We start from the raw sequence: 17,853 nt of genomic DNA on the forward strand, positions 1-17,853 counted from the left end.
CTAGTACATAAATAAAGTAAAATAAAATGTTACCGAACATAATTGTTGAAAAACAATGCACAAAATCTCACATTTCGAGTTAAAATTAATACTTGGCCATGAATTATTTAATTTCTATTTATTAATTTATTTTGAGTATTTCTCAACTCGCACTCGAGTGAAACTACTGAAAAGCAAATGCCAGTAAGTCATCAATGCAATAACTTCTAACTATATTTACAAAGCACCCGACTCCACGTAAGACGCTGGTGTGGGCAACATGGTAGGGCCGGTGCTTGGATGTCATTGGAGCGGCAGCCATTGATCATTTCGAGCCTTACCATCTTGTCCACACTCGCACAAAAGGTGTGATCTCTCTTTCAGTGTGTGTGGCGCATGGCTGCAGGCGAAAAGGCGCTCCGTCGTCTGCATAGGGGGATGTCGTGAGGGATGCGGAAGAGCGAAGAGGGAGGATGGAACGGGGTGTCGTCTGTTTAAAAAGCACCTTTGAGACGCGCTATTACCCAGGCACGCGTCCACTGTGGACTCGGGGGGAGAGTGGAGGAAATGGAGGAGAGTTGTGTTTGTTCTGGGCAGGGGATCGCTTACGAGGTTTGCTTTCGTTTAAGTTTCAATGGCGAGACGCCGAAAAATATGTTTAGTTTCTGAGAATTACGTTACAAATGTTTCTGAAAAGCTTTTCCTGGTGAATTTTGACAACATACTAAGGGGAAGATTTTTTAAAAATAGTCTACCTTCTGTTTTTCTTATTAATTATAAGTTTGCTGGGACATTGATAAGGATGTAACGTAATGAGATCTCAAAAAACGCGAAGAAAAATAGCATCGATAGCTCTGATGGACAAATATCAAGATATTTTGTATAGAAAATAAAATTTTCAAATTTTACGAACAATTATATTGGTTTGTTTTTGTTTTATATGTATCCACGCAGGACTTTCTCGTTGTGTGTTGAGCACTTTTAGCACTGACGAAGGGGCTCCATTGTAGCCTTGAAGTAACTATTTTCAGCATTTACAAAACAGTTAGTGCTTCATTTACGCTTTTTTTTTCAATCTAGTTGTAGCTTATCAGAGATTTGTGATTAAAAAAAAACTGTACTATCTAGAATAAACTACGCATTCTTAATCGCACAAATAACAAAATCTGGACTGAACTAGCAGGGTATTTTTTTTGTTGTTGTTGTTTAAATAGTTTTATTCAATGCAAGAGTTGTGATAGTAGCTTGTAAATCTGCTATTTTATCATTTTCAAATAGAGGAGAAGCAAATGTTCTTACTGAATTGTCAGAAATAGATGGCACAATATGGTTCATTTTATAATCTTAATGATAAAAGTAATAAATAAATAAAAAAATTCCTTTATTTTATTCGATTTTCTTAAAAAAGCCACCATGCTTGTGTTTTAAATATATTTTGCACGAATGACTTTCCTTAAAAAAGTGCATAGAAAGATAAACATTGAAAGAGAATACTCGCGGCATCCAAATCCAACAAAACGCTTGGCTTCAGAATTAATTGGATAAAATAAAGCAAAAAAGTTTAGAAATAGCAGTAAAAATTTAGAAGGTATGCAGAACTATTTATACTAACTTTATACTACGTTAACTATTTATATTATGTATTTAAGACTAACATTTCAAGAAAGAAAAACTATACAAAACGATTATTAAGCTTTTGATGTAAATTGAGAAAACTTAAATCATTGCACATTTTTATATTAAAGGAGGCTAAATATCAGATTATGCTGCTTCGTACTTGTATCGAACAAAGAACAACATAGATTGTGATACAGAGATAAAACTAAAGGAGAGTACAAACGAACGGTGCAAATTCTTCGAACACTTTCAATTTGCACAATTCATTTTATTTATTTAAGGAATTTTAATTTTTTGTAACATGTGCATAATAAATTGAAATATTTTTCAAATTTATATACTATGCATCTATTTAAAAACTCGGTAGATTTATGCATGGAGTGATGAGCAACAGTAAAAATGAAAGAGAAAACGAATCCCTCAACAACCCACATGAACGGGGAGGTTGACTGCGACATATTGACGCAGGAGGTCGCTCCGTAGTACATTATTTACTGAGTCATTAACGATCACTGTTTGCCGTTCCATTGCTATACCCCACAAAAAACCCTGCTTGGGTAAAAAAAAAAAAAAAAAAAAAAAAAAAAAAAAAAAAAAAAACATGGCACGTCGTAGTCTAAGGAACTTAGAACATTTAATGTGAGCATTCGAAGTAATACACTGTAAAAACGATTCAGAAACGTTCCTGGAAAATAATGGGCAGCTGATGTGCCCAATATCTGCCAGTAACATATCTTGCAAATTCCAGGAACTTTTTCCGCTAAAATTCAGTAACCTTCCTGATATTATCCTGGAAGCCTCCTGAAAAATTCAGAAATCTTCCCGTTGAAAACCAGTCGTGTCCGTAGAAGTAATATCTTGGCATCATTCTGATTTATCAAGGAAGTTAAAAGAGCATTATTGCAAACATGGCCAGAGCTATGCCAGAATTGCAAGTAAGTAACGAGAATATTACTTCCCTGCAAATCTTGCAAAGCAATGCAGTCCACACTTTTTCTCTCCCTTTGGGAGTTTAACTAGCATGGACGGGCTGTACTTGTAGTAAAGCCGATAAACTTTATAAATATGCTCAATTAATCTTTAAACTGGGAGCTAAAAATATTTTTCACAACAGTGAAAAGTCTGCATTCTTGCGACTTGTAGCAATTCAGGAAACTTTTTGTCAAGAATACTTAATTTTTCCAGGAAGTGGATAAAAACCATTAAAATCCCGAAACGTGACACGGAAATACCCAGTAACGTTTTGGAATTTTTTTACAGTGTAGCTAAGACATAGAAATAGTTTCAGACATGTGTTACAACTTAAGATAGCATTGAGAAAGTTAGTTCTGCTTTCTTAACGTAGTAAAATTCTTTTTTTTCTTTTTTAAATAAAAATAGCAAAATTTCAGCAAAGATAAAATCTAACTTGTAAATGCAACAAGTATAAACCTCAGCGTCAAATACGAAAATAAGAGAACATTACTCTAATAAGAACAAATTGTCATTGAAGATACACATTAGTTTTTCCTAGTTATCAGGAACAGTTTTTTCCACCCAAGATCATGAAAATCCCTCATTCTAAAGATTTTCTAGGAACTTTTTCGCAAATGATTAGCTGGTAGATTTTTCAATCATTCGATACAATCTATGCAACTTAGCCGTATGAATTTAATATATGTAAGGGGCAATTATGAATGATGTTTTGCTCACTTTGAGGAAGGGAGGGAGTTGTGAAATTGTGACAAGGGGGAGTAAGGTGGTAACAATAAGTGTGACACCAAGCATTTTTTATAACATTATTCTCATGAAAAGCACTGTGACATACCTGTACCTCAGAGCCCGACTGACTACCAAGTCCGAAAATTGTGATTTTCAGTTTTTTAGTGTATTGTATGTAGAATCCTGTTCCGCATCGTTATATGTGATCGTAATTCTAGAAAAAAAATCCTTCGTAACTATTTACCTGCGTTGAAAGAGCGCGCGTCTCATCTTTTGCATGACCAGACAATCTTTTTTGCTCTCTCATGTAAAGTCGCGATCATGTGACTTACATTGTTCTGACTCTGAGGTACAGATGACAAGGGCGAGAGGGTTTAATCAAAGTTTGACACTCTGTGACATAAGAATGTATCAAATTTGTTGAAAGAATAGTGACATCATTTATAGACAGCCCTTCTTTAAAAATTATCATATGCTAACAAAACAAAACTGAGAAAAGAATCTCATAATCTATTTAATAGGCGTTTTCATTGTGGATTCATACTGTTTACGCATTTTTTAAAATTGCTTACATCTTATGTAATTCTGAATATTAAATTCATTAGACATTCGTAAGTAATTATACTTTACAATTGAACAAAATAAATTTGTTAATTTAAAACTCATTTTAATATACAGACTTTAGTGTTTTATTGATAAATTTTGAACATCAATTGCTTAAAATGTTATGTTTTCTATTTAAAATTTATTTTTCAAAAATGTAAACGCGTTTCTTCGTTTTCGTTTTAATACTTATGCAGTCATATATAAAGTTTTAGAAATTTTAAATTCATATTCACCTAAGTAAAACCAAGCTCAAAAGTTTGATTTGTTCTTTCAACTTTTCTTGAAATGCAATTAATACAATTAGTTTATTTCTTCAAAACCATGTGATTTTTCTAAGGAGTGCTTCTGATTGAACTGATTCTAGAAAGGTAAATACATTTATAATTAGAAGTGCGGATATGCACTGAACTCTTAATTTTCAAGTAATGAACCTACTGACGGTTATACATTTGTTTCCAGATAATAATTAAAAGTTCATCACCATATTTACTCTGATGAAGCGCACACACCTATTCTCGGAATTCCAACTAATATGATTAACATTTCGAACGTAAAGTAGCGAAACATTGCTAATTAAGAATTCCTAGAAAGACGTGGCAAATTAAGCAAATCCTCATAATTAACAAACCTGCGTTGGCAACGCTTCGAGCCCCAGCCGAAGTCCCTAATCATATTATTCAAATAAACGTCTTAATGAACTGCATTCGAATAATTTGTAAGAGGATATTCGGAAAATTTGCCAAACGAATGCCTAAAAGAGTTTGTTGGGAAAAGTTTAACCAAATTAGTCCGAAGAGAATCATCATTAAGTTACTACTGCCCCCCGACGAGGATTGTCTAATCACAGAGGAATATCATTGCGCGCTCGTTAAAACAGATGCAAACCGGCGTAATAAAAGAGTCCGGCGATGATTCCGGATGTGGCGAGCAATTCAATTTGTGGTGGCCGCTTCAAAAGCGATGAAGACTTGGCGAATGTTTCCGACAATTCGCGTAAATATATAGGGGGAAACTGGTGATCGCGATAAGGAATTGAAGCCAATGGGGACTTTTCTGTGGCACTGACCGGTTATGGTCGGCCATTTTGCTCATGTTCGAAAATAATGGGAAGGGAGGAAATGGAATCACTGTTTCGCGAACAATGAGGGCATAATGTAGCACTCCTGAACACCAAATTTTCGAAGCTTCAAAGAGCGAAGAGGCGATTATGAATTTATTTACGTACCTATACATCACACCGGATCTATCACTTTTTATTTTACACACCTCCATTGTGCGGCAACACCGAAGATTATGCTTGCGAGGTTGTACTAGAATTCTCTTCAGCGGTGCTTCTTTGAATGAAACATTTTGCTCTTAAGAAAGGGAAGATGAAGAAAAATTGTAAAAAGAAATTGGCAGTTTAATATTTATTTTGATACTACATACAGCAATAGTTGCGTTTTTCCGTAACTATTGCTCTTACTCATTAAGCAATTTCTTTGTCTTACTTTGGGACCTGAAACATTTACCATACTTTGCAAATTACGTATAAAGGATGACTATTCCATTTTCATGTCATTACGTGTCCAAGAATTGAACTATTTTTCGATTATATCAAATGTGTCCTATGGAGTTGATGTTTATGTACTTTAAATCCATTAAAAAATATTAAGTAGATGAAAACATAATACTATGAAAATTTTATAAACGTGCACTTTAACGTATGAATAAGCCAAACAAGCATAACATCCGGGATCTGACATCCGCGCATTCCATTACAGGAAAGAGTTTGTTAAGTTGCTTTCCTGCCAGTTAACTCTTTCAGTAATGAAAACCAATTTCCAGGCTCTACATTGGATGATTCATCACAATTTCACTTAATAAGATATTATAAAATTTTTCTTAAATAAAACGCGTCAAGAAATAGTGTTTTGTTGAAATATTTCCGTATAAATAATGCTCAGCATTGGATCTCGTATTCAGTGACATGTGGTTTGAGGACAAAGAAATCAAAAAACGAGTAGAAATTTACTACATACAATATTTTACTAGATATTCTTTCAACTCTAGCCGTCTGCGGCGAGAAACTGTTTCGCCAATTGTGCAAAAAGCGTAAGTTTTGAAAACTATTTTTGAATTCTTATAAACTTTTAAAAAAAGTTTGTATTTTTTATTTTTACCACTGTTTTCATGTGCGCATAATGAATTTTTGCCAATAATAACATTAAAAATTATATATTAAAAACACAGAGAAACAATCTAAGTACGTAGTGTTTTTCCTCTCGCAATATTAGTGAAAATTATGCTAAAATAAAAAAAATAATAATGAGGCTTGAACTTAAGCTTAAGTGCTTAATGTTACATTTAAAATAATTTTTCGGCTCACTATTGTTGAAATTTAAGTGCTATAAAAGTATATTATTTAATGTGTATACCGAAAGAAAATTTCTCAAAGTAGAGTGAAATATCAACTAGTATGTTGTGGCCATCACGAAACTTTCTTCTATATTTTTCTTTTTCTTTTTTTTTTCTGATCCCTCCCCATGCTTGACGAGGAAGCAATATTCCCAACAAAAACAAAATTACACATGCAAAAACTTGACCCAATGTCTGAATTATTGCAAAAGCAAAGAAAAGAGCGAAAATTGAAAGTTATTTTAAAAGCCTTGCTTGAATGAATTACAAATATTTTATTTGTTAACAAACATAAGATGGCAACAGTTAAAAATTTTAAATCATTGAGATAATATTTCCTATCATTTCCATACAATTAAAATCACGAGAAATACGCAGACGACAATCTATTACGATTTATCTTTCTTATTGTTGCATTAATAAAAATATTTTTATTCGCAAAAAAAAAAAAAAAAGAAAATCAACACCTCTTGGAGCGATCGGCGTCAAAATAGAACCAAAGCCTGTTTACATATGGATTCACATATATTCCAAATTTCAACCAGAACGTAGCATTACTTCTTGAGATAGGGCACTCAAAATGGAAAAAAAGAACGGGTGATTGCGCTACCCCCTTTTTAGCTGTTGACACAAAAATAAAATCAGTTCTTATACCCACTAAGGGCTACTTGCCGATAAATTTTTCTTTCATTCCGTTCATTATTTCTTCAGATACAGCAGTCACAATTGACGACAAAAAACGTTCTATAGCTCAACCCCCGTTTGAGTTATTGACACCAAAATTGAATCAGCATCTGTTCCTGTTAATACCAACATATGGACCAAATTTTGTTTGATTCCGCCAGTAACTTCCTGAGGAATAGCAAGCACGCGTAACTCGAAAAACGTCCCATTGCTCCACCCCCCTTGGAGGAATTCGCGCCAAAAACTAATGGGCACAAGTTCACATAGGGGCACATATGTGTACTAAATTTCGTTCGATTTCATGCGGTAGTTTTTGTTGTAGAGCGGCCACAAAAAACTGGTCACACACAGACGTGACACACACACATACACACATACATACACACACACATACATACACACACACAGACAGACAGACATTTTCCAAAAATGGTCGAAATGGACTCAGCACACCTCAAAACGTTCGAATCCGTCAAAATTCGAAATTCGAAAATTTGCACGAATCCAATACTTTCTTCTATATATTAGATATAGAAGAAAGTAAAAATGAGACGCAATTTATTTTATTTCTAAGCTTTAAAGTATGGAAGTGAAGCAAAAATTAATCCTACAGAAAATTATGCTTACCTGGCATGAAATCAATCTTTCATGCATAAAAAGATGGTACCAGAATACTAAAATAACTATCTGAGAATAAGATGCTAATGTTACTCACATTAATACCCAAGTTAGCTTTTAAATATACAATGAGCTATTAAAAAAAAAAAAACTAAGTTGCTACCAGTTAGTTCTCTGGAGAAAATTACTGTTCCGGTATTAGCTTATGACTACATAATTATAATTGGTACGAATGTTATAAATAAATGCTCTGATATCTACTGCTGTGTTTAAATTGAAAAGATACATGATAACTGTAACACACTGGATGAGTACTTTATTTTAGTAAACAAAAAATAGTCAAACTTTGATTGCATTTTATTACCAATGAATTCAGACATTCTTGCAAGTAGCGTTCTTGGGCAGAAATAGAGAAGGGTAGGAAATAGTACGCAAAACTTTTTAAAAATTAAAAAATTGGAAATTCGTTTTGAAAATTATAGTACATAAAGAAAGAAATTAAACGGGCGACAAAACAAAACGAGCATCGAAATTTTCTTATTTTTAGCAGTAAATTTGTACCTTCAAAACAAGGAAAAGGGAAAATTTTCACTTATTTTTGCAAGGAGTAATGTGAAAAAATAAATTGCGTTTCTAATGGAATACGTTGTATTTGATTATTTTTATTTATTACTTTTTATTTGATATTCGTTCATTTTTCATCATATGAATGAATAAATAAACGAATGAGTGAGTAATACTGAAACAATAAACAAATTAATAAATAAATTAATTAATATATTAGGAATAATGTAATGAGTAAATAAAATAGTAAATAAATAAGAAAATAAGGGAACAAATGAATAAATAAATGGATTTAGAAATGTAAATGAACTATTTAGTGAATGACAGCGTGAATGATTTAATAAATGAATAAATAAGTAAACGAAATGAACTATTTCATTTTGTCCTCTTCACTTTGCTCCGCGTCCACTTGATTGTTGTTAACATTTGAAATCGAAACATGCCTAGTAATAGCTAAGTACTTCACTGAACGTCAGTAGAATTCAATTAGTTCTTAAAATGATAGTTAAAAAACTCTGAACAACAAAAACTCTTTCTTGATAAACCACAAAATATTACAACATGGGTATCAAAATTTGAAAATGACTAATATTATTATTTTCCTTGATGTTTAGAGCTATTTATTTTTCGACTGGAATCAGTGTTTAAGAAATTAATTAAAATATTGTTAGGCAGGTGGAAGAACTGAAAACTATGTAAAAATAGCGAAAGTACTTCACCATTTCAATTTTCTCATTTCCCTACAAGGTTAAAAATTTTTTTTTTCAATCCTTGTAATCCGCAAAGATTCTGACTTTAAAACAGCTGTTTGTTACAAACATTTTTCTGTCTATTTACCATCTCAAAGGTCCTTATCAGCATTTGCATTAAAAAACGTTTTGCATCCATCGCACTTATTCATTAGACATATATATATATATTTTTCTCAGTGCTAAACTTTACTATCCTAGAGTTATGACTTTTTACGTTATAAGTTCTGAAGAACATAGAGTTCCTGGATTTCTTTTTCTTAGACATGAAGCCCTGTTGCCAATCAAACTGAGCGCTCAAAATTTATGGACTAACATGAAAATTATGTAAAGATGGAAGAGTTTAAAAAAAGTTGAGCATTATTATTATTTTTTTTGAATTTATTTAACTTTAGTGCAGATGAACTTATTTAACTTTAATTCAGGAAAAAGCATGATCATCTCATCTGAATTTTAATTTTTAGAAAGAGTTATACATTTTTGAAAAAAATTGCTTAACTTACTATTAAAATTAACTTTTCGTCCCACTTCGCATTTGGAGTTATTTTTTTAACTGATGTATTTTATTTCATGTTTTTAGGGAAATAACGTCTCTTCAAAAGCTTAAGAAATATCTATTTTGCAGATAGTTGCAACTTTTTTTTTTGGCCCAACATTTTTTAAACTATTCGTTTTTGTCTATAATTGCATTATATTTCTGCATAATGGATTTACTGTTTTAATGATCCTTGTCTACTTCTTTGTACTGCACAAGGAGTTACTTTAAATAATTAATTTGCTATTTTGATTATCCCTGTCTATTTCTTTGTACTGCACAAGGGGTTCCTCTAAACGCTTAAACATGTGCATGCAATTTTCTTTGCACGTTTGGGCCAAGAAATGATGGATTTTTCAGTATATTTAATCGACGCAAGCGTAATCATTTCCAATGAAAAAATGAAGCTAAAACCACCAGCGAGTGTTTTCCAAGTAAAACACGAGGTAGTCGAACAAGCGTAACATCCGGAGTCAGACATGCCGCGCCTTCCATTACTACCAGACGTGCAGGTTGCTTTTCTGCCAGCTGAGTCTCGTTGTAATGAAAACTATTTTACAGGCTCGTACTTGCTGATGCATCGCACTTACGCTCGATAATTATTCTACTCCAGAAACATACGGAGAACTAACATCAAAAAATATTTTTAGTAGAAATATTTTCGTATAAATAGTACTTGGTATTGAAACACGTAATCAATAACATGTGGTGTGAAAGCATAAGAAATATTTCGTAAGAATTGACTAAAGTACTTTACAATACCTATTTTACTTTAACACTAGCCGGCAAGAATCCGGTTTGCCAATTGTATATTATAAGGAATGAGGCAACTAAACCTAAAAGTTTCATTATTTAATTTTTGTAGCATGTGCAGTCAATTCAAAAAAAAAAAAAAAAAAAAAAAAAAACGATTTAGAAGACACATAATTAAGAAGTGAATAAGATTACCTTAGTATTCTAAGTTGATTTTGGTGTTTACCCAAAATAAAAACGTGCTGATTGTTTGTAATAGGGGATATGAAGACACATTTTTTTCATTTCGATTTCGATGTTACACTACCAGTTCCAGGTTCTGTAGGTGTCTATCGGTATAAAGTGCGTAGATAGGTATCCTTTTAGTTCAAATGTGTGTTAAAAACTAGTTTTTAGTAAATTTGAGAATATATCTGGCAATTTATAATTTTGGTAGAATGCCTTATATTGATGCATTTCCCTTCCATCATTTATTTTCTCCTCAGAAATAATGCCATTGATAAGATCTGTCACGGAGGTGAGGAATTTTCCATTAATATAGGCCTAATCGACATTGTTACGAAAAGGAAAAAAATGTTCACAAAGTTGATCAAACCCTTAAATTATACTTCCGCAATACAAAAGTCAATAACATACTAAAATAAGATACAAATAAAGTTAAAATTTAGTAATAGCAGCGTGTGGTAAGAAGAAAAAAAAGGTGTCATGTATACCGGAACGCGGTGCGGCATGTATCCCGTTTTGCATGGTACGGGAATTACACACCATGATCGCAAGCCTTCTTAAAAAATGGCTTATTAATACACTCAGTACTCTATAGCATCCAATCCCTACACCTAGTTTCGAGTCTGAAATCATGCATGGCTATGATTGATATTTATGGTGCAAAAACTGTTTTAGCGTAAGGTATTACAAAGTTTCGGTAATGAAATTATGCGCTCACCATAAAGTACGATTGTACAGTTAAAAGTAATCATCGAATTGGGTTTCACATTGTACACCCGTTCAAGAACTTTTATGATGCACTTATATTGCGAGTCTGATGGCCATCTATCTGTAATTACAATACATACAAAGGATGCGGCACCTCTTCCGGATTCTACGTATGTTTTTAATTTAAAGTAAGAAAATTGATTACTTCTTTCAAGAACAGCACAAATTAATTCAAGGCAGTTGATTTGGCTAAATAAAGAATTAATATACGAATAAAATATAAAAAATGATGAAGTAGTTAAATATTCAAAAATATTTGCTGAATTTTAATGCTTGAAATTCCAATGACACAAAAATCATTTAATGTGCTGCGACGTGCTTTTATTTTTTTAGAAACACAATGAGTAAATATGGTTAAGACTTCATTCGCTTTTCTTTTCGAATTGTCGTTTTATATTCGTCCAACATTTCTTTCAGAAGGAATTCGTGAAAAGCGGTGAAAATTTTAAATTGTAAAATTTAGAGCATTTATAATATTTAGACGAAATTTCTGAAATACTCAGCTGTCAACTGCTAGTAAAAGTAAGGTCTAAGAAATTTCTTGAACTCTTTTCCATCCAAGATGTCGCTGTTACACTATTACCATATGAAATACACCACCAGCTCAGTCATTCCAGCCGAGGACTGCAGTTTTGTGCTTATTAGCACTCATCAGCCCGACATAGGAAGTGACTGAGCTGGAGGTGGAAAACCTCTTAAGGAAGCCAAGAGTGTCAAACAAACTGGTAACTAATACAGAATTAGCACTGACCAGACGACTGACCAAAGCAATGGCTTGGTTCAACTCGAAGATTGTAGGCAAAGGCATGGTATATTCAGTAATTTACTGCCCTATAGCCAGGGCTAAGGCTTTTCTGCCTTAGCCCTGGATATAGGGCGGTGACTTACTGACAATTACCATAGCAGTTTAAATTATTTCAAGCTTAATATTAATAGACCCCTATTAAAAGTTAATAATTCCTCTATCTAATAAGTTCCTGCCTTCTGATTTATAATTTATAAGTTATTCTAATCAGAACGAAATGTATACTTTTAATGCTGCTATTCCCCATCGTCAGAAATGCCACGATGTTTTGATTGATAAAAGTTCAAGCTTCTTGATTATTATACAAAGAACACTAAAACTTCTGGATTAGTCAAAGAGAATTACTGGCGGTGGGCAAGTAAAGATCAGTATTTGGAGTATTTTCACTTTTTTGCATTTTTATCATCTAATGTACGTTAGTTTTACTGTACAAACTCGTTGAAGAAAAATGTCTAAATGCAACCTTTCCCTACTGTTAGTATTGAATCCAAAACGCGTTTCTTCAAACATCTTGAAAACGTAATTCTGCAGATACTGCCGTTTAACCTGTCCACGGTAGAACTGGGTAAGTCGAAAAAATCAAGAAGGAGGGTTGATAACTGTAAGCTAAAGCTTCGTCCAGAAAAATGTGAAGCTAAACAATTCCATCTGTGTTGACAGAAGTTCTCTGATGACCCTCGCATAATACTACTTACCTATATCACCCCGTTTTAAATACCCTGCTAATCTCATCCGAAATCCGCTCACCCCATCCAGTGAACCGCAAACAAGTGAATGAGAAGCACACGTGACCTGTCGTCGCAGTAGCCTTTTAGTAGCCGGGTTAATAGAACCCAATATTAAGCCTTTGTATGAGTAATGAGACCATCATCAAGCGAGTAGCTTATAGCCCGGGCCTAATCGAGCATGCGCGCGATAGGCCCACCGTGTGCACAAAGCTGGGCGTACTTAACTCTTTTTTTCCGCTCGAATCGTTTGGGAGCAAACTTCTGAAAAGAGCGATCGGTGGCAGCATGAGGATGGGGCGGGTAATGGCAGAGGTAGTTGATAGGAAGGGCTCGACTGATATTGTGACGGATAAAGCACGAAGTACGAAGAAATGTGATTTATTGTTCTGGAAACTCTGCGACAACTGGCTCAAATTTTGAAACATTTTCTTCGCTTCTTTACGGAAAACCGTCTATAATTGGTCATTTCCCATTTAAAAAGTATTTTCTAAAGAAAGTTATCGCTAACTAAGTTTTACATGTTTCCTCTATGTCATTGATGTAATTTTAATGAAAATCTACATAATTTCAGTAAAAATATCATTCCGAACGCTAAGTGATACGAAGTCTTTAACGTAAACTCATCGCGACGTTCAATAACAGAACAAGAAATCTTAGACGTAAGAACATTTTTTTCCACCAAACAGACAAAAAAAAAAAAACAACTTGAATAGTAACTGTTGAATCTGTGGTAAAAAAATGTTCTTAAAAAATATGTATGTTGAACGGAACACTTCAATGCAGAAAATGTGTTCCAATTGCCTGAATGTGCACTAAAATGTGCTCCGTAAAGAATACCGAACCCGGATATGTCTCGCTCAGGATATTTGTTGAATTTAAACATGGAAACACATTTGGGAATATATTGGAGACACATTTGAGAACAGAGTGTGAAAACATTTTGCGCACTCGTGTAATCCTCGCTTTCTTATGTACAAATATAACTTCAACAGCTTTCTTTAATTACCATACAAAAGATTCTTGCAATAGTATGCTACTAGAAAATTTGTTGTGCAATGAATTACTGCCGGCTGGTTTCACGAATGCCGACAAAAAGGACGGCCGTTAATTGCTCAACAGTGGTTGACAGCTTTCCGCGAGATTTCTGAAAAATAAACAGCAAAAGTTATTGATGTAATTAAAAGGGTGTTGCATAAGTGCCGTTAAAAGTGTTCTAAAACAGGAGTTTTTTCTTTTTTCCCGTGATCTTGTTAATATCAGAGTATTTTTATGGAAATAACATATTTATCTTTTTTTTTTCCAGGGTACCCTCATAACACAATAGGAGGAATGACGAAGACGTCGCTAGATGCGCACACGCATCCTCATATACGCAATATGCAAGGTAAGAATTACTCACAAATGATTAAAACTTTTCCAACCACATTTGCTCGCCTTAAATAATTTGATAATATTAGAAAACTAATACCATCTGCTTATTTTATGAGTTGATTGAGAGATCTGTATATTTGGCGTCGTTTAAAAGCGTTGGCGAGTTTGACGTCATAGTTCCTATGACCGATTAAGACCAAAAGCCTTTTGTTTTGATACAGGTAGATTAAAAATAAGTTTCTCTATGCAACTATTTTTTAAAAAAATCACCTTTTTATCAATATATAACTTATTTTATCAATACTGATCCTAAAATATGCAATTACGATTTTTGAACAATCTCATATTTGATAAAACAACTTTAACTTCGATGTTAGTTCAACAGCACATGTCCTGTTTGAAACATTCTATATCAAGAGTTCCCAAATTGGGTGCCGCTGGAATAGGGGAGAGGTGCCGCAAAGCGTCTGCGGTATCAAATCTGCTTTGTCAATTGTACGAAACATTGTAATGGTTGCTCATCAAAATCACACCTGATTTCCTATATTTTACTTTAATTTAATAAAATGCACAACATTCCATAAAAAAAGTTCTTATTTCAATACACAAATAATAAATGGAAACCTTGTTTCTACATAATTTCTGTTTTTTTTTCTGTCAAATCATATATATATACACATATGATTAACAATATATCTCTACGTACATAGGTATGGTACTATGCGCAAATAAATAAATAAATAAGTAATATATATATATATATATATATATATATATATATATATATATATATATATATATGTGTGTGTGTATATATATAGATATATAATTGGGGTATCGTGACAAAATTTAAATCGTTCTAAGGGTGCTTCGACTTGGAAAAGTTTGGGAACCCTTGTTCTTTATTGAACAGCTAAATGCTTTAAACATAAGACTGATCTTCGGAGCAAGAATATCTGCTCATCTATATTTTAACTCGTAAAAAACTAGGTTAATTTAGATTTGAAATTCTGGACATGTCAATGGAAAAATTTACAAATGTCAGTTTGAGAGTTATTTTAAGAAAAGCGTTTTTGATTTCCCGCAAACGCTAGTAAAATATTGAAATTTTAAGTTATTTCCTTGCTTTATTTTCGGCGAAAACTAACTAAACATGTTTCAAAAGTAAAAATAATGTTAAGTAAATGACGGAAAAAATAAAATAAAATGAAATAAATAAATGAATTGATAAATAATTAAAAGTAAATAAATAAATAAATAAAAAGAAACATTTGTAGATACTGCTAATCACCTTCCCAGTGCAGAAACAAAGAATAACCATATAAGAAGCACTGATGATTTTGTAACCCTCCAATAAAACCAGAATCGGCAAACTCCAGTATGAAACTATATTTATATATATTTCTTTACTCAGCATATGAGGTCAGCAAGAAGCAAAGGGATGTAAGTGGCAAAAATTATAAATTTGGAGATAACCATTACAAGTGGCAGGTAAACTTTTCCTCTGTCTTGGGGGCAAGAAATAGTACTAGTAGCACTTATAGGTTCTGTTACACAGCATGATTCTGTTACCATACATTTCCCTTGAATTTGAAATAATTATCTTTCATGCTTCAAAAAGTATTAAAATCTAATTATTTTTAATACCGTCTTTAAATCATGTACAGAAATAACGAAAAATTTCAATGTAAGAATCACTTTTACTTTCGCTTGTATAAATAAAAATTCAAACGCTATCATTGTGTCCATCACGTTTTCCAAATCCCAGCAGGTCATGATCCCTCAATGATTATTTTTGTTTGGGAAAAGAATCTGGAATTAAGTACTGGGACCCCGATATAATCCGATACTCTCCCCTTTAGGGTTGCTCTCCCCAGTTGTGGACAGCCTGATACGTCTATGGTACGTCAGTGTCGGCAGCATGTTATTAAGATTTTTGTCTGCAGAATGCAGTTTCACTCAGAAACACACACTTTTATACATACTTCCGGGGGAAGGCAAAGCGCAGTATATGAAGAATTAAATTTTTGAAATATTTGGGAGCTAAAGTGCAACGGATGACAAAAATGCAAAAAGCAAAGTATTAAAAAAAAAAAAAAGAGAGAGAAATGACAATTTTACTGATACTGCTCTTTACCTTCTCATGAGAGTATTCAGGGTTAATGCTATGGAGTATGAAAATAATCCTTGCTATTTTTAAGAAAAGCGAAATTAATTTTGAAGGAGTGAAGTATTTAAGCATACAGTGAAGACTCAGTAATAGTCTCTGTAATAGACATAACTAATTTTCTGAGGATGAAATGGAAGATGGCAGGGAAACGAAAGCTGTGTGTGTGTATAAAATTTGTTATTATTTATCTGACATCTTTCGCGTAAAAAGTAACAACTCATTCAAATGTAATACTTTAAAAACCCAGTTATTTTTCTTTTTTTTTTTCACTTTCCACGAGGCTACATTTATTTAAAATAAAAAATGAAATCGATTAATATTTTCAGGCGTATTTAATATTTCCAATGCGTGAAATTTGCTTATAGAGACGTTGAAAATATTTCTGTGCAACAAACATTTAAAACAAATAATGTACGCAAACAATTCACACGCTGGCAAATTTAAGGAAATTTACTTTTTTGAGATGATACTAAAGTACTTTTTTTAAATAGAATTAAAACTATTTAAAGCGCACTTCACAAACTGTCTAAGTAGACTTTTTTAATGCTATAATTCAAGACAACAAGATTGGTCTAATTTTACGGCTAAGGGTTTGTACTCAATACAATTTACTGGAAAAAAACAATAAAAGTATAATTTTAAAAGTGTGTACGGCTAAATAAAGTCTAGGGGCGCAAATGACCCCCTTCCCCGATCTACCAAGTGCTGGGCCTTTCTTGACATGTGTTGAAGACGCATGTTTTGGAGTAAAATGCTAAATACAACGTTATTCAAAACTATTGAATCTCAAGTATTATAAGGATAGCATAGGAAATTCCCAACCAAAATATACTTTTGGATAGAAGAAATACTATCTTAGCATCAAATTTTCGCAGTTTTGGATAAATTTGTAGAATCTTTTATACGACTACTTGAAGTTTCTTAAAAAGTCCCACTGCTGTTTAGATTTCTCATACAAGAATATCAAGAAGTTTTTTAACAGACATGCTTTTAATAAACAATAGCTACTTTGAAGTTTTTATATTCTCCTTTTCTATTAACAGATTAGTTTAATATGATTATTGAAAATTTTATTTTTATGCTTTTTCAAGTACTTTAAACCCACTAGCCTTACTTAAGCTAATATAGGCTTTTTCAAGAAAAGTTTTACTAAGCTTAATTAAAGAAGTTCTCGGAGTAAATAGTGATTTATTGAACTGCTAATTTCGGTATTTATCTAGAAAAGGCATAAATGTAATTAAATTACAGAGTTTACTTCTTTAATAAAGATAAAGGCCGTAAGCGGCCAAATTTAGCGCTAAGTATTCAAAAGTGGTGCACAAGACTTTCACTCTCTTTAATGCATCAACAAATTTCGAATAGACACTCAGCAAAATGTCCTACCGAAACAAGGAAAAGCTCTACATCTGAGGTGGCTGTTCATGCTTAAAATTGGCTGTTGGTTGACCACTTCTAATCTTCTATCGACCACTGCTTTTCACAGAACCCCAAGTAAGCTCTACGTTTTGGATCTGAGAGCATGTCTAAGTTTTAAAAAAATCATCTGATTGATTTCTTATATCGTTCACTGAAGAGGAAGAAAG

At 32.9% G+C, this 17,853-nt stretch overlaps 1 protein-coding gene across 1 annotated transcript in view; it reads left to right on the forward strand.

Moving 5' to 3' along the window:
* Nucleotides 1-17,853, forward strand: part of LOC129222303 (transcriptional regulator ERG homolog) — a 68,139-nt gene that overhangs the window by 22,433 nt on the left and 27,853 nt on the right. Inside the window, exon 3 of the mRNA XM_054856793.1 lies at nucleotides 14,033-14,113. Within this exon, the coding sequence (XP_054712768.1) occupies nucleotides 14,033-14,113 (81 nt within the window). The remainder of the gene's footprint in view (nucleotides 1-14,032; nucleotides 14,114-17,853) is intronic.

This window comes from Uloborus diversus, chromosome 1, assembly GCF_026930045.1.
Source record: "Uloborus diversus isolate 005 chromosome 1, Udiv.v.3.1, whole genome shotgun sequence".
NCBI classification, from domain to species: Eukaryota; Metazoa; Arthropoda; class Arachnida; order Araneae; family Uloboridae; genus Uloborus; species Uloborus diversus.